This window comes from Nelumbo lutea, chromosome 1 (assembly GCF_056320005.1).
Source record: "Nelumbo lutea isolate HS-2025 chromosome 1, American lotus-T2T, whole genome shotgun sequence".
Lineage (NCBI taxonomy): Eukaryota > Viridiplantae > Streptophyta > Magnoliopsida > Proteales > Nelumbonaceae > Nelumbo > Nelumbo lutea.
In genome coordinates this window covers 128670936-128688185 of record NC_142684.1, presented here as the reverse complement: position 1 = coordinate 128688185, position 17250 = coordinate 128670936, and the positions used below count along the sequence as shown (strand labels likewise).

The 17250-nt window shown below is 36.5% G+C and overlaps 2 protein-coding genes across 2 annotated transcripts; one reads left to right on the top strand and one right to left on the bottom strand.

Annotated features, from left to right (window-relative positions):
• Positions 1–5282: 5282 nt before the first annotated feature.
• Positions 5283–7309, top strand: LOC148877497 (uncharacterized). The gene is made up of 4 exons (XM_088941942.1): positions 5283–6336; positions 6426–6581; positions 6659–6760; positions 6881–7309. Exons 1-4 carry the CDS (start codon positions 5500–5502, stop codon positions 7010–7012), a joined length of 1227 nt encoding a protein of 408 aa, XP_088798068.1. The 5' UTR covers positions 5283–5499; the 3' UTR covers positions 7013–7309.
• Positions 7310–11658: 4349 nt separating this feature from the next.
• Positions 11659–16239, bottom strand: LOC148877496 (zingipain-2-like). Its single transcript, XM_088941932.1, has 5 exons — positions 15616–16239; positions 15291–15523; positions 13494–13622; positions 12935–13237; positions 11659–11917 (listed from the first exon to the last, which is right to left on the bottom strand). The coding sequence occupies exons 1-4, from the start codon at positions 16091–16093 to the stop codon at positions 12983–12985; spliced, it is 1095 nt and encodes a 364-aa protein (XP_088798058.1). The 5' UTR covers positions 16094–16239; the 3' UTR covers positions 11659–11917; positions 12935–12982.
• Between the last annotated feature and the right edge of the window lie 1011 nt (positions 16240–17250).

The window sequence follows — 17250 nt, the reverse complement described above, 5'->3', positions numbered from 1 at the left end:
GCCCGTGTCTTATTAAGGGCAAAAATGGTATTTTAATTTCTATTTTCTTTTGATTAAATTTATTTAAATGAACATTAGGGTCAACACTATCATTTTCCACTATCTTGTAATGGAAGATTGATTAAATCCATTTCAAATTATAAGTGGTGTTTTAGTAAAATGCTAACTATAGGGTAGATTTTAGTAAACCCATGAAACCATAAGGGCATTTTAGTAAATGATCATTTCTATTATTTATCTTTCGCTTAATAAGTCCCATGCATCGCATGGGTCCTTGCTAGTGATATTAGTAAATCAATATCAACTCCACGAAGCCTTTAAAGCCATTTCCCAACCTCCAAAAAATAGGATGGTGACCAAATATATCTCCTCTCTAGTGGAGAACTAGTTAGCAAAGGCTTTCTTCAACACTAGAACTAGACAAAGACATGGGATGTTTTCTTCATCACTAGTCCTATCAAGGTGAGACACGACAACCCTTTCTTTGGTAGTAAACTATACATTAGGCTTCAAGCCAATTAACTTTCTTTTTCCTCTTTGGAAGACAACAAGTTCATTAAGACTCCAAGCATCTTGTTCCAAATAATGATACACATGAAAAACATGTTTTGTGGAATATTAATCTTTCCAACCATCAAAAAGGCGAAGGTAACCTTTTAAGGATCCCTTTGATTTGTGGTTGGAATTGGAATTGGAATCACAATTGGAATCCCTCGAAATCAGAATCGGAATGTCTATTCCTCTTGCTTATTGTTTGGTTTAAATGGGAATTGAAATTGGCTAAAATGGATTCTCATTCCCAAAGGAAGGGGAGGGAATGGCTATTCCCTCAATCGGGGAAATGCCATTCTGCCAAGTTTTGGACTAATTCCATGTTCTTTGCTTGTTCTATCATTATGACACTCTCGCTTACGATACTGGTGTCACCAATTTCAGAGCTTAGCACATTGCATTTTTCACCAATTGTAATGCAAAGGGATTTCTTTGGGAGCGGCTCCCTTCAGGGTTCTCCTTCCCCTTCTCTGAAGGGAGCCGCCCATACCGCCCATATGGGTTCTCCTTCCCCTTCCTTTTTTTTGGTTTCTCTCCCTCCTCCCTCTCTCTGTTTTGAGAGAGCCTTCCTCTTGAGTTTTCTCGAGGATTCCTCTTGAGTTTCTCAAGGTTTTGTTTCTCTATTTGTGGTTTGAATTTGTTTGTTGTTCTCGTTCAAGTTCATTGTTTGCCAGCGAAGGCGGTCTTTTGGTTTCCTCCTCTATCGTGGTTCTCCGATAGTTGCTATTCATGGTGAGTCCCGTTTGCAGTTCTCCGGTTGGTGTTGTTCATGGTAAGATCTGTTCGTTATTTTCCAGCAATGGCAGTCTTTTGGAATCTTCTTATGTCAGTTTCATTCGCCATCTGTGGTGGATTGGAGATGTGCTTGTTTACTTCTATTGGTGATTTAACCTCATCGTTTCTCGGTTACAGAAGATCTTTTGATTCTCCTTATTGTATTTTTATTTTGTTCTCTTGAGAAATTGTTTCTGGGTTTTTTGATTGGCCTTATCAGCTTTTTTTGTATCAAATTCTTGATTGAATGAAATATGGTGCCTAATGGCGATTTCAAAAAAAAAAAAAAAAACAATTTTAATGCTTGCCATCTTGATATATGCCAAGAAATGCCATATGAGAAATTCAGGTGCCTACAGATATTCGGGGAAAAGTCAATTGGGTTAGCTCTCGCCACCTCTGGAATTATTGCAACAACAATTGGGTTAGCAAAATTTCTAGCTCCCTTCCCTATTTCTGATCTTAGCTGAAACCTTTGTATCCTTACATCTTTGTTTCATAGGCTGCATTTGAATGCGGTGTAAATGTATTTTTTACATTGTTGGAGTTATACACCGATCGATTTAAAAGTTGGGATTATTGATGTAAATGTTTATCGAAGTTAGCATTTGCATCAGTTTTAAGTGTTTAATTACACCTCATCCAAATAGCTACAAAACCTAACTTAGAGTGAAATATAATATTGGTCAGTATTTACATCGCAAACTAACACAACAATAAGAAAGGATTCCTTGTGTCTTTGTTTCCTAAGAAAGACAAATATAAAACAAAAAGGTAAAGAGAAGGTTTACGGGTATTTATTCAGCATCAAATATTTGATAATTCTTACACAAGGGCAAAATTGGCACTTTAATTATTCAAAACCATTAATTATTCAAAACTATGACATTAGAGATTGCTGCTAGGTTTCTAACGTCAAATTAATTAAAGGTACGTTTAGTTGCCGAGAAAATGTATGGGAATGGAAGCATTTTTGGAGAATATTCCCTTTTTCATGCGTTTGCTTCAAACGTAGCCTCTCGGGAAAGGATGAGAAAAAACTGGATCGTGAGTTCCCAAAAATCAATAGGTGGGGTCTCACCAAAAATATTGTCGAAAGGGACCTACCAGACTTTGTCTCTTTCCTTCCAGCCGGCCAACAGTAACATCTCCAGCACCGTCTCCGGCATTTTCGTTGTCAGGTAAGTTTCGATTTGGAATTCTCTCATCGTTTCTATTCATTTCTTTACCATTTTTGATTTGTTCCATTGGATGGGTTCCCTTCCAGATCTCATAGCCAGTTCTATCTATACTTGGTCGTCCAGATCTGGCTTTTGGAATTTGAGTTCGAATAGAGAAGAGACGAATGCTCATCTTCTCTTTCTTCCAACCGAAACCGGTGGCACTGTTTATCTTCCTCGTCTAGACACAGCGAGCTGGCGGCAGCAGTTCTCAGCTTGGTAACTTTCTCCCGCTCTGGCATATTGTCTCCCCTCTCCGAATTGTTCATCATCTCGGGGCTCTTGACAAAGGCGGTGAACCAGCTGCGGGCGGTGGCTACCCGTTCCTCTTTTACTCTCTATTTCTTCTCGATCACTGCTGCAATTCACAGCAGCTTCTATAACACATCAATCCTTCTGTTTTCATAATTCCTCTGTTATTCATCATTCATACTAGGCGATTTCAATACACCAGCTTCCGTAACACATCACCTATCCCTGTGTCCACCTTCGTATATGGATGGAAAGAGCATACTTAACGACGACCTAAACTTCTATTCCTCGTTGGAACGCATTAACATTTGAGACAATACCTCCATCGATGAACCACCTGGTCACATGTCGATTTGACATTTCAATTCAAAGAAAACCTTGGAATGAAGGTTAAACCAAAATCCCATTGCGGCACTCGACCTTAGGCCAAATCTGACACTGGTAAATCTACCTCTCACTCTAGTCACTTCACACTGTTGTAGTGCTTAGGTTTGCTAGTTTAATATTTGGATTACTGGCAAAAAACTGGGTAGCCGAAGCTAGTATTAAAGCTTTGCCATGGCAAGACTCAAACAATATTAGGCCATGTCATCCTGTAAATAGGATAGGGCTGTGTTGTGGAATTGGATATCATTTTTGCTTAAATCAAATACCCTCCAAAATTTTTATATCAACCAAATACTAGAAATCAAATTCTATGGGGTAATAGGTTTCGGCAAACAAACCATGGCTTTTAAAAACAACCCAGAGACCGAATCGGTCAGGGGTCCGGTTATCAGGTCGAATGGTTGACTCGTTTTGACAAAAAAATAAAAAATTTTAAAAAAATTAAAAAGCGGTCAAACCCGCTCAAATGATTAACTGCCCAGGTTAGCGGATTGCTAACCAAAATCAATGGTTTTGGGCAAATTTCCGATTTTGGGGAAAACTGAAACCGGTCACCTTGGTTGGTTCCCGATTTTTCTGGTTTGGTCTGGTTTTGAAAACCATGAAACAAACATAGGCACCCTAATTGAGAAAATAAAATTTTCCTTTTGGCAACCAAATGGACCATAAGGGAATAACAATTATTTTTATCCTCGGCTAGTAGGGATGGAAATTTCTACCCTACCTAGTTGGTACTTGCCCCTACCCTCCCTGATGAGTAAGGGTGTCAATGGACTAGTTTTGTATTGGTCCCTGTCCAGTCCAAAATCATTTTGGATGGATTGGACGAACCAATAAGACATATTGGATTGGACCAATCCGATCCAAAATATTTATTAGATTGGATTGAACCTTGTGTGTTCGTAACAAATTTATATCAGATTGGGTTGGATTAAGCCAATATCTGGTCCATTGATACAAGAATAAGAATATATGTTTCAATGGACCAGGTTTGGGTTGAAACCAATCTAAATCAAAATGAATTTGAACATGATTGAATGGTCTAGACATTGAATTGGACCGTTACAAATTGGTCCAAAACATTCATTAGATTGGATTGGACCTGGTCCATTTATAATGGACTCACATTGGACTTGATCAGATTGGACCAAATCCAGTCCAATTGACACCTCTACTAATGAGGGTGTTTTTTTTTTTTGCTTGAAGAATGTGTTTTGAGGCAGGGATGGGTTTTGGGATTCTACAACCCAATATGGGTACGGGTAGGGTATGGTATTAGGCTAAACCTGACCCTCCTCAACCCGCATATTGTTGGAAAGCATATAAATTTTATGTACTAGGTCTTTAATTTAACAATATTTTAGATTTTACATGAAGGATAATTAATAGTTTATGTATTTTTTTACATGCTTTAATCAAATAATTAGAAATTTTGTTGTTCATTTGTATTATTTTACTTGTTTATTACTTATATATGACAAGAGATAATAAGAAATTAAATGCAGGTTGTAAACCCAACCCACCCTACCCTTCAATTCGGGGAGAGTTTTGTATTTTCATGTACGGGGAGGGTTTGAATTGTCAAAACCCAACCCGCTATGGGTTTTAGGGTGGGTATGGGTTGAGAGGTTTAGAAAGGCAAGGTAGGGTCTAGAATTTACAAAACCTTTTCCCAAACCTGCCCACCTCGTTGCCATCCCTACTGGTTAAAAGTCAGGAGAGGTTCAAGGCATTTTCAAAAGAATCCAGGGTAGTTTCAAAAAAATCCGTAGCCCAATCCATCATTTGCCCCAATTATCTCATATTCAAATGATGATACCATCCAATCCAATTAAAAATCCAAATCCAATTGTATTATAATATTTATTAATTTTAATATATAAATTTTATATAATTATATTTAAAATTATAAAAATCTATTCCATATATTATATTATATATGAATTTATATGTATAATAAATTTAGTATGTTATATTTATATTAATTTATTTTATATAAAAATTGAAAAATAAATAAAATTTTAATTTTATAGTATTTTAAAAAATTTATAGTAAAGTCGAATTCGAATCAGAATCCTTAAATCCGATCGGATTTGGATGTAGGTTATCAATAATCGAGCTGCATCCGATCCGGTTACAGCGCTACTCACAACGACGCTTCAGCTTCGGTGGATCTTCCAGAAGATCCGCACAAGCCGCTTACGAGTTAACGAGAAAGATAGTTTTTGGCAATTTACCTCCATGTTCCTCTCGCAGTAGCCTCTCTCTGTCTGACTATCTCGGTTGATCTCCCACAGGCTTGGTTTGATCGTTGATGGGTTCGCGCTCTCGCGGTACGACTGCCCCCTCTCTAGAGTATCTATGGCGAGACGAGGTTCTTTACCTCCACTCTCTCTGGCACCAGGGCCCCCCTCGAACCCCTAATGCGGACCCTAACCCTAAACCCACCAGTTCAACTAACAATGCTCTGCGTGCCAATAACCCAACGGCATTCAAGCAGAGCAGCAAGAAGAAGAGGAGGAAGAAGAAAAAGAACAAGGAAAGCAGATCGAAGGAGAAGAAGGATTCAAACCCTCCGGCAGCAGTGTCAGATGTGGCGTGGCCGGTTGAACCTGCTCCGGAGCCTCTCCAGGAGACGGGCTGGCCGGACTTGAATCCTCAATCGGTTCCCACCACCAGGCCGGCTTCCGAAGAAGAACAAGCCAAGCTTGGCGCGCTACAATTGCAGCAGAAGGGCTTGAAGGCTTGCCAGGATTTCTTTTTGAGCAATGCCGGTTCAGATGACGAGGGAGAAGATGATGAGGATTTGATGGATGTGGGTGAAGAGGAGTCTCAAGAGTTCCAGTTCTTTTTGGGGGTTTTCACGGAGGACGGTGAGCTGAGGAATTATTACGAGAAGAATTGGGAAGGTGGGGAGTTCTGTTGTTTGGTTTGTGGGGGAATAGGGAAGAAGGTTGGAAAGAGGTTTAAGAATTGCGTTGCGCTTGTTCAGCATTCGACGGGCATTGCGAAGACCAAGAAGAAGAGGGCTCACCGAGCTTTCGGGCTAGCCATTTGCAGAGTTCTTGGTTGGGACATTCATCGACTTCCCAGCATTGTTCTTTCGGTGGGACAGCCCCTCGGTCAATGGTTGACGAACTCTAGTTCCGAGGTAATTGTTCTTGAATGCTGCTGGGTCTAGACTGTAGATGCTTTCTGTTTATTGGTACATACTTCATCACTGTAAGTGATACAATGCAGATGGGTACAAAGGAGAATGGCACCAGTGAGGAAATCCTTGAAGACCAAGTTACAGGGACTGTGAACGATGATAACAGCAAATGGGGTCCATCTGAAAATGATAAGAGTGGTATAAGGAATACTCTTCAAGACAGTAATGAACCAAAGGATTTCCAGGTTAGATGCGTTTACAGTATTAATAGTTCACGATTCAGGGATTATGTACTGTTTCTGTGTCTCCTACATTCTTGCAGGTTGATTTGAAGGAAGATGACGCCAATCGTGAGAAGGATGGTTTCCATAGTGAATTGATGGATAACAGTGGAGAGGATCAAGGAGAAGAGATGGATTCCACGGTGAGATGATTATGTTGAATCAGTAGTTGCACATATATTAGTGAATGAGCCTTTTTTTCTCTGTGAGTGTTTCCATGAAGGAGCATGTGTTGTTTGGTTCTTACTTATCATGTGATGCAGGGGGGTTTGAAGGGAGAAGGTTCAGGCAGTCAGGGGGAAGATATTGAGAGAGACCCTAATGAAGCTGATGCTGGGAAATCAGTTGAAGAAGCTCAAGAGGACACTGTAGATGCTGTAGAAACTAAAAACTAGAAACTAACAGAAGGGAACCCGTGACTGTACAGTGAGATACTTATTCTACTTTTTGGAGTTCTTAACAAATTAGCTTTTGGCTTTTTCTTCTTTCTTATGGTTGAGTTGGGGATATTGAGAGGAGTTATCACGTTAAATATATATCTTTTCTTTTTCATTTATGCCAAGTTGCCAACAACACTGATATTAGTCCAGTGGATGTTTGTTTACAGTTTATTGATGAAAGTCATTATGTTCCGGACATGCTCATGGTATCTTATTTTTAATGAAAATCAGTTAGTAGAAGCATATGAAAAACCTTGATTGCATTTATCAGTGAAAAATTGCAAATTTGAGTGCTTATGAAAGAGTTTATTCTTCTATGTGTTAGTTATGGGTCAGATATTTATGGATCAAATTTTATAGACAATCTGAGGTACCTTTTATCTTGATTGGTGCTGAAAAAATTTCCATAAGGTATAATAAAGATTAGGTAGAAACAGATCAAAAAATGAAAGTCATAGCACCAATCACAGGTTTGAGGTATGCCACCTTGACCTGGGGTCTAGTTGATCATCTATATCTATATCTATACTATATAGTGTCAAAACTTACCTTGGTAACAGTGCAGGTCATAAAAATTGACTCAGAGTATCATATCATATAAGGTTAATACTTATGTTTTTACCCTTTACTCTTTACTTATGTATATGCTAATGAAGATGAGGAAGCAAGGAAGGAATTCATGGTGAAAAAAAATCAAATTTCCAATTCCTATACCAATTTCAGAATTTTTAGGTTATATGATATTGATACTGTTTCTGTTTTTATTTTCTAGTTGTGGGTTATTGTAACAATAGGATTCTGTTTTTTAGATTTTTATTGTTGTTTCAAAATTACTATTTATGTAACTCTTGGTTACTATTTATGGTAATTCTTGCAACTACTATTTTTAGTAAACTCATTGGTAGTTATTTTTAGTAATGTTTGGTGCCTTTAATTTGAGTTAGTTTCAATGGGATTAGGAAAACAATATTAGAGTTTTTTAGGAGTTGGAGTCCTTTTAAGTGTCCTAATGGTTTAGGATTTGTTTTAGTTTTAAAGCAATTAAGAGTTGTTTCGGGTCAGTTTTGTAGTCCAAATTGGAGTCTGTAAAATGATATCCAAATTAATAAGTTGAGTCTATAAATATAGTCATTGTAATTGGTGTTAGAGGAAAATTTATTTGAAAAAATAAAGATTGGTTCAGTGAATTCTGGTTTTGTCAGATTTTTTTTCCCTTTTTCCCGTCTCTCTTTATTGTTTAACCTGACAGAAAGCATTCTACTTGCTTCTCCATCCATATTCTTCTCTGATCACCCATCATCCCTCATTCACCCCACAAAGCCCACCACAAGATCCTAAGTTAGTAGGACCCGTATCCATCCCACTTCACGTGCATAATATGTGCCCTTACACCAGTGTTCTAAAATTTCTTTGGCTAGGAAATTGTACAGCTGGTTAATGGTGGATCTGGCCCATCGATCTTTTGGTCGATATGGGCTACCTGCTAATCCCGGTACTTATAATAGCACCATTTCTCTCTCTCTCTAACTCCCCAAAAAAGTGTGTAGAAGCTGTTTTTATCTTCTACAAATAGCAACTGAAAACTAAAATTACTTTTGGAAGATAGCCTTGGAGATATCAGGGCTAAGTTGTAAACATCCTGATGTCTTTTTATTAGTATTAGTACTGAAGTTCTGACTTTCAGTCTATAAAGAATATTTATGTTCAACATTTATGCCTTGTAGGCTTGTGGCTTTCTTTGTTCAACTTTTTTGCCTATTTGTGAATATCAACTATTTATTTAATTAATGTTGTATGTTGCATAAGATTGGAAGTGACCATCTTTATAGAACTATAGATACAAATCCTTATCTGCTGTAATGCAGGTTATCCTGAATCTGTAAAATAGATCATGTTGAGAAAATTATGCCCATTTATTCCTTACAAGGATGGCAGGCAGACTATGTAAAAGCAAAAACTTGGGGGATTCTTGAGCGCAGAATGTGCTTAAAACTTTTGCCCAGTAAAATGTTCCTTTTTCGGTTGGCAGCAAATAGAACCTCATTATTAAAGGATAAATGATTTCCATTTATTGGTGAAAGAACCTGTTTCTCTTTGGCTTTTTAGTCACTGAAATCTCACCATTAATTAGATGGTATGCAAAGATCTCATGCATGTAAAAAGATCTCATTGTAAAAGTGATATCTAGTTTTATTTTATTTTATTTTTTATTTTTTGTGTTGTGGGGTTGGGGGGTGGTTATAGGTGTCGATGGCAGAAATTCTACCAGATTCGAAGTATAAGATTAGAGGGGATAAGGGACCATGGGTGGTGACAGATAGCAGTTAGCGAAGATGCTGATGAATCGTGAATGCATTGCCTGCTAGCATGTCTGGAATCTAAGCAATCCGGAAGTTATACAAGTAAATCTAAGTTCTTGACATGCTTGCTTATGATTGGGTTTCCTGGCCCATTGTACATGTCTTATTTGTAGCACAGATCTGAAGTCCTGCAGTCACCTTCGGAAGAAAATAAATAAATTTGCATTATTTTCCTAGGCTGCAATCTTAGTTTTGCTTGGAATATCCTTCTTTGTTCCGATGACAGTGTAAATGATGGTGCATTTATTAGAAAAAGTGTCACCCAGATGTACATGCTTGCTTATGATTGGGTTTCCTGGCCCATTGTACATGTCTTATTTGTATCTGATCTGAGAGTACTGTAGTCACCTTGGGAAGGAAAGAAACAAATTTGCATTTTTTCCTAGGCTGCAATCTTAGTTTTGCTTGGAATATCCTTATTTGTTCCGATGACAGTGTAAATGTTGGTGCATTTATTAGAAAAAGGGTCCCCAACATCTGGGTGATATATTGAAATCTTAACTCTGTGAGACTGAGAAGTCCAGTATTTTGGCTATTGAATGATTGATTTGTAAATGGAAGATCTGCTTACATGAGCAGATGCTAGGGGTGAGACTGGATGTGGATGGTAGAATTCCAAGATAGAGCCTCATAATCTGACTAGCTATCAGAGAATTTATAAAAGATTCAATTTCGGGTTTGTGTCATCCATGTCAATCTAACCTAAACAGGAACTAATAGGGAGAATACTACGTAATTCATCTTATGTATGTATCACATTGTGTATTGGTGATGAGAGGTGGAACTTTGGAACCTGAAAGGCTGAAGCCCAGGTCCAGACCTCACGCCTATCAATGAAATTAGTTTGCTTGATCTAAGATACAAAGCCCCTACCCTGTACTTAGGTGGTTGTGACACTTGGCTCCTCGAATTTTATTTTGCCACAAAAGACCCCTATATAACACTTTCTGTAACCGATCACAATTGAACACGCCTCTGCTCTATACTTTTAGTAGAAGGTGGGTGTTCATAATTTATCCTTGTATTTTTGGTAGGCACACTTTAAAAGTTTTGGGTGCCTAAATTCATAGCTTTATTCTTTAGGTCTCTATTTTTATTTATTAGTTTGTCACTTGGTCAAATTTTTTGAATATGTTTTGACCCAAACCATTTTGTTACAAACTACCAAACACCCAATGCATGTGCAAATTACCAAATGCCACAACTTTGCACTTGGATGTCCAATTGTATTGATTTATTTTTATTTTTATTTTTAATTTTGAGTAACTTTTTGAAATTCATGCTGACTCAAGGCGTTGAATGCCCCACTATTTTTGCCAAAAGATCTTTATTTTTTTGGTTCTCAAATCACAATTTTTAATATTTTTTATAAATAAAAAAATAAAAAATATGTATTAAATATATAACTTAAAACATACAATAAAATTGGTCTCATGCAACAAAGTCTGACCTGGACTGTCGAACCAATGACTCTCGACCCAAAGGCAAAAGTAGTTCAGCCTTTGGGTCAGATTTTATAACATTCATCATGATTTTCATTTACTTTGATACTTTTTATGAAATCAGATATTGGGTTTTCCGTGCATCACACGGTACTTGCTAGTACATTATATATGACAAAACTAATATATAAGTAATTTATCATAGACCAACCCTCCAAGTGATAGTTTTTTATTTAATTTGGGACTAAATTGGAATTAATTTGTATTCAAAATTTCAAATAACCTACTTTATCTAGAAGAATGAGACTCTCTAATATATAATATGATGTTTTGAAAGGTTTTTATTTAAAAAAGAAAACAAAAATTAAACTTGATTTGTTATTAGGATATGAGCTAACTTTGTTTAATTCGAATAAGAAAACAGCACTTTATGCGAACTAACAATGTTATCTGAAGAAGCCTTCTTCTCTGAGGGCTTTATATAAATATAGATAACTTGTTAGTTGTTACCGCTTACCAGCCAGAATGCAGTATTTTTCAGTGGAGTTTAATTATGATTTATTTTATTTTTGTTTTTAGTATTCCTTTTTGACTTTCTTTGATGGAAGGGCTCCGGTGTGCTTTTACCTAGGGAACGTATTTCTACTATAGAAATTTCCCCAACCGAAAAAAGTGGTAGAAATTTGTTTATTTAATTTCCTCAAAAAAATAATAGGTACAACTTTGAATTTTAATATTTTTTCTCTATTTTTTATATAAGAAAGTTGTCAAAAGAAACAACTTTTACATGAAGTCAAAATGACTAATAGGTCCTTGTATTTGCATTATTATGTCAAACAGTACCAAATTACAACATTACATTTTATTAAAAACAGAGCCAAGTAATAGAGAATATATTACCACGATACCACCTATTTATTTATTTAGTACAGACATAGATGCGAAGAGAGCCAAACGTCTAATTTCACAAATGCCTTCCTTTTATTTTCTTCAACTAAAGTGGCATATCCATCCTCCCTAACTCCTTTATCTATCATACGAAGGTGTCTTTCATGTTGCTGCAAGAAAATTACAACAAAGAAATCAATAAAACAAGTCTAGAACTCCATAAATTGAAAAATTGCATCAAAATTATCTAACCCAGAAGTTCAGAGATCCCAATCTCAAAAATGATATCCGAATATGATCCAATCTGATAAGAGTGTCAGATATCTGAATATGATCTAATCCGATTTAATTCTTAAAAAAATTAATAAATTGTTAGAAGAAAAAATATAATAATTTAAATAAAAAATCAAAAAAATAAAAATATATATTTTTAACTATTTTCATCTCATATATTTATGCTTTTTATAAAAAATTTACAAAAATATAATATAAATATCATATTTATAAATAAAATAAATAACATGTATGATATATGAGGATATTCGAATCTGACAAAATAGGATTGGATGGATCATGATCCAATCAATTTGCACCCCTATCTAAATAGGAGGCATGGGTTCAAACCCAGGGAACTACAGGCCTCCATGCTATGGCCAATGGACTTCAAGTGCACCCTGTTCTTCCCCACTTTCAGGCTTCAATTCCCGTCTTGTAATGCCTAGCATGTAAATTGTACCATTACACTAAACAATGGTCCCTCCCCACACAAAAACACATAAACAAAAGTAAAAGAAATTCCTTAATTTTATTTTTTTAACTACACAATCGTCCATCCCCAACCCATAGAGTTCAGATCTGCGCCCCACAACGCCCCACAGCACATCCTGGCCTTGTATTGGGAACATCTCTCGATGACAAGTATGACAGATGTTCCCAATACATTGTGGGGCGCAGATGTGAACTCCAACCCATAAATCCCCACCCGTGGTGCAAGAGGGATTTGATCCTAAGCCTCTGAGACTACCAACCAACCAATTGGCACCTTGCATTTTTAAGTTGGTTAAGCTTTTATAGACCTGCCCAAACTGGTTTTATAGATGAAAAGTAGTTAAATTACAAATTGGCAACCGTACCACAACTTTGAATCAAAATGGAAAAGAAAAGAAACGTAAGATAGAAATTCAAACCTTTCAAAAGAAGCACTTGTTACACTAAGGCCACATAGCCCTTCACATCTATGGTAGGTGGGATTGGGTAGGATTCTTGGTGGGGTAGTATGGCCAAACATTGATGTTACATACTCCATTCTTCAACTCATGGTTTCTCTCTATGTTTATATATCCAGAATCCCCCCAGTTAGGTCCCCATGAATTCTTCACTATCCAGTAATCTGTGCCATCTTCAGAAGTTCCATAGCCAACGATTAGAACTGCGTGATTCGTTTTCGAATTATTTGGGTTTGACGGACAACTTGCTCCTCTGTAGATGCCCTGATCAATTAATTTGTGTTTGTTAGACTTGATCGATCACTGTACAGCATAAATATTAACTGTCATAATTCATTAAGGCTATGCTTGATTTGAAGGAAAAGGTAGGGAAAGAAAGGAAAAGGCAGGGAAAACAATACAAGATTTGTAAAGGTTTTCCTACCTTTCCATTCCTTTCCTTACATTTTCCTTCAAACCAAATATAGCTAAGTGTGTTGAAGTGCAGGAAATCCATACTTTATTGCAATATTTGACTTACATTCTTGTACAGATGAAAATCCTTTAAAACCAAAATGGATGCACTGACTGGTTGCTGAGTGACTGCACAAAGGAGTGATTCCTCATCTCTAGCAACTTTTTTGTAGCCGTCAATTGTTACCTTATTGGGCTATCGGCCACATAACAGAAGTCAGAATTTTGATTTAATTAAAAAGAGTTTTGATGGTTGTTAATTTTAATAGCACACTACAAGATAATAAAAAAGAAAAAAATATACACAAAGCAAAGGATTATTAGATTGTGTTTGGTTGGTACTTATGCTGATTAGGCATTGGACAAATGTTTTGAGTAATATTGTGTTTGGTACACCCTAGTAGTCTGACTCTCATCCAATGACAAAATATATATATATATATATATATATATATATTGTTTCGGAGGTAGACTTAATGAGTATTTGATGGAGTATATCTATCTTTGCCAGTATGCAATGAGTTCGGCTTCTATCAGGGCAATTTGGTGCTTGCACCATTCGAGCAGCCCCTTGCAATCTTACATTTAGGGATGGATTCGAGCTGAGCCGAGTCGAATAGTATCAGGTTCGAGCTCGAACTCGAGCTCGAGCTCGGTTCAAGACTATTCTATAAGGTTCGAGTCAAAAGTTTATAAGATCGAGCTTGATTCGGCTTGGTTCGTTTTATATTTTATAAAAATATTTAGAAAAATATTTTATAAAAGTAAAAATTTATATAATTTTTTATTTTATATTTAAAAAATTAAGAATTATAATATTTTTATTATATATATTATTTTCTATAATTTTATATATATATATATATATATATATATATATATATATATATATATATATATTCGAGCCGGCTTGTGAGCCTCATGAGCCGAGTTCTAGTAGGCTTGAGCTCGGCTCGTTTAATAATCGAGCCATTGAATTGGGCTCGAACTGAGCTGAAACCGAGCCGAACTTTTCACGAACTGAGCTCGAACAGCTCGTAAAAAGCTCAGCTCGTTGCCACCCCAACTTACATTGGAAATATCTCCCATGAAATAAATCACATAAGTATGAAGATATTCCTAATGTAAGGCTGTAAAGGTTCTTGGAATGGGCTTTGCCCTGACCGAAGCCGGACTCGTATGCGATGCATCAGAATATATTTCTACACTGTCATATAGGCTGTTAATCAAGAGCCAGCCAAATCATCGGACTGTTTCTTGAAACAGGCAGTTGATGGAGAAAACATCAATTCCCCCATCACCCCCTGGTTTATGTTTCTATAGAAATGCTTTATGACTATTTTAACTCAAAACAGTCGCAACAACATAAAAAATTGATGTTTAAACTCAGAACGCCTAGTAAGGCAGTGCTGATGTAGTATAATCAGCCGTTGAAAACAGATCAGATGTAATTTCTTTGAATTAATTAATATTATTATATTTAATTTTTATTGATCAACATAAGTTATTAAGAAGCTATATGTGCTAGCTTCTTACAACTTCACAAGCAATGTTGACGTTGATTTAACCTATCGATACTTACAAATCGATCTGTACTATTGATTGAACCCAGAAGGATCATTCATCCCATGTTCCTTCTCCACTACAAAATTATTTTATGCCTATAGCTAGCTAGCTAGCTAGATATACAAATTAAGAACCTTTTACTTGTCATAGACGAGAACAACAAAATAAGGCAATGGTTGTTTCCAATTAGGAAGCTACCAAGAAATTAAGCTCTTGTATGGGACATGGGATTCAAGCCACAATTCCAACATCTCAATTAGAAAAATACAAAGTTGAAGAATCAAGAGAGCTTACTTACAACGTTGGTTTTGCAAGTTCCATTCTTCCCAATGTAAGGATATTGAGATTCGGTTGTTATACCTCCATTATCTATAACCCATTGTAACGCCCTACTCTTGGAACCACCATTGCAACCATGGTTGGTTTTAACACAATCTACGAGTTGTTGTTCTGAGAGGCTTACAAGTTGTCTAGTGACTATGCCATTTATTCCTTCTATGGCTCCCGTTGTAGAAAATGCCCAACAACTCCCTAACAATGAAACATTGCAACTTCAATCCAAATGAATCAATGGACTTCAGATCAGTACAATATATATGATGGAAAAACAAACAATTGCTCACCACATTTTCCTTGATTCTTAACGGGGGTTACGACACCATTCTCCCTCCAATCAACTGATGAAGGATGTGAGCATGTCAGCTTCACTCTGTTTATTGCAGTTACTTCCGATGTGCTCTCTGCAGGCTCCATGTTAGAAAGATAAATCTCACTGAATTCATCGAAACTCATGTCTGAAAATTGATTGAGTCCCATTGTGTGATCAGATGGCTTTCTTTTAGAGTTCCAGTCGATCACATAGGCTAAGTTGCTTTGAAATATCTTGAATCTTTTCTCTTTCTCTTCTGAGCTCGTGTAGACCTTCTCATGCTTCGCCATCCATCTCTTGAAGAGCAATGCAAGTCCCTCTTGGGAGACTATTTCATCAGGACTGTAATCTATGATGGAGTAGTATTCATTAGGTATGCCTAAATTACGGCTGACCATGGAGAAGATCCCCAAGGTGAAGATTATTAAAGCCTCAGATTTCAGACCGCCCATTGCACCCTAGTATGAAACTGTATGATCCCTTAACAGATAGGGAATAGTTTTTGGGTGGTGGTGGTGGTGGTGATGCTCTATATATAGAGCAGTAGAACCAGAAGACAAACCTCCTATCAGTCATGTGGGCGGGCATTCCTGTAGGCACATGGTTGTCAAACAATAGCCATAATTTCATCAACATCATCATCATCATCCCCATTCCTTATCCCAACCATATGGGGTCTGCTACATGAATCCTATTTTGCCAATTCATTCTATTTAAAGTCATATCCACTATTGAATTATTAGCACTTAAATCATTTCTTACTACTTCTACTGTTCTTTTTATTTACCCTGAGCTCTTTTATATCCCTCTCAATGTATAATTTGTCAAATGACCATGATTTCATGAAAGATGATTTGTTTTTAATTACTATTTGTTTTAAATATAAACTATTACCATGAAATATCTCTTTTGGACTTCCTCACTCATTAAGGCTATGTTTGATTTGAAGGAAAAGGTAAGAAAATGAAGGGAAAGACAGAAAAACCTATACAAAGGTTTGTAAAGATTTTTTTACCTTTTCCTTCAAACAAAACATAGCCTTAAATAATTATCAAATGACCTTTATAATAATTCTTACTATAGTGCAGAAAAAAATTTTTGCCACATCATAAAGCTAAAATTTAACTGATCATATGAAATGTGAATTACCTTTGACTCATGAGCGACTAAGCATCTGCTATCTGTGCGGCTGTGCCAACCCTTAATAGGCACATGGGAAAGTGGAAACATCTCCTCATGAATGACAGTAGATGTTCCACGCGACTGCAGGGTAGGTATGGCTGGATGATCGAAGTGCCTTGTAACATGCTATTATGGGTCACAATAGATAATTACCAAATTCACAGGGGTGCTTGGCTATATGTGTTTGGTATTATCAATACAACCAATTCTTGTGGCTGCACTATGGTAATGTTACTTGAGCAAGCTTTGTGTTAAATGCTTTTAGCACGTTGGTATTTATGCTAGTTGTATGATGGGTGATAAGCCTATATTTGTACATATTTTCATACCTCTAACTTGATAATTTTGGTAATAATGTTTTTGGAATTAGCATGGTATTGCACTAATTATGATGAAATTGTCTTGCAAGATGATTTGGAGCTTAATT

Coding starts and splice junctions, on each gene's coding strand:
- LOC148877497 (XM_088941942.1), top strand. CDS start 5,500: ATGGGTTCGCGCTCTCGCGGTACGACTGCCCCCTCTCTAGAGTATCTA. Junction 6,582..6,658: donor ATGAACCAAAGGATTTCCAG/GTTAGATGCGTT, acceptor ACATTCTTGCAG/GTTGATTTGAAGGAAGATGA. Junction 6,761..6,880: donor GAGAAGAGATGGATTCCACG/GTGAGATGATTA, acceptor CATGTGATGCAG/GGGGGTTTGAAGGGAGAAGG.
- LOC148877496 (XM_088941932.1), bottom strand. CDS start 16,093: ATGGGCGGTCTGAAATCTGAGGCTTTAATAATCTTCACCTTGGGGATC. Junction 15,524..15,615: donor TAAGAATCAAGGAAAATGTG/GTGAGCAATTGT, acceptor TTTCATTGTTAG/GGAGTTGTTGGGCATTTTCT. Junction 13,623..15,290: donor GAACTTGCAAAACCAACGTT/GTAAGTAAGCTC, acceptor TGTGGCCGATAG/CCCAATAAGGTAACAATTGA.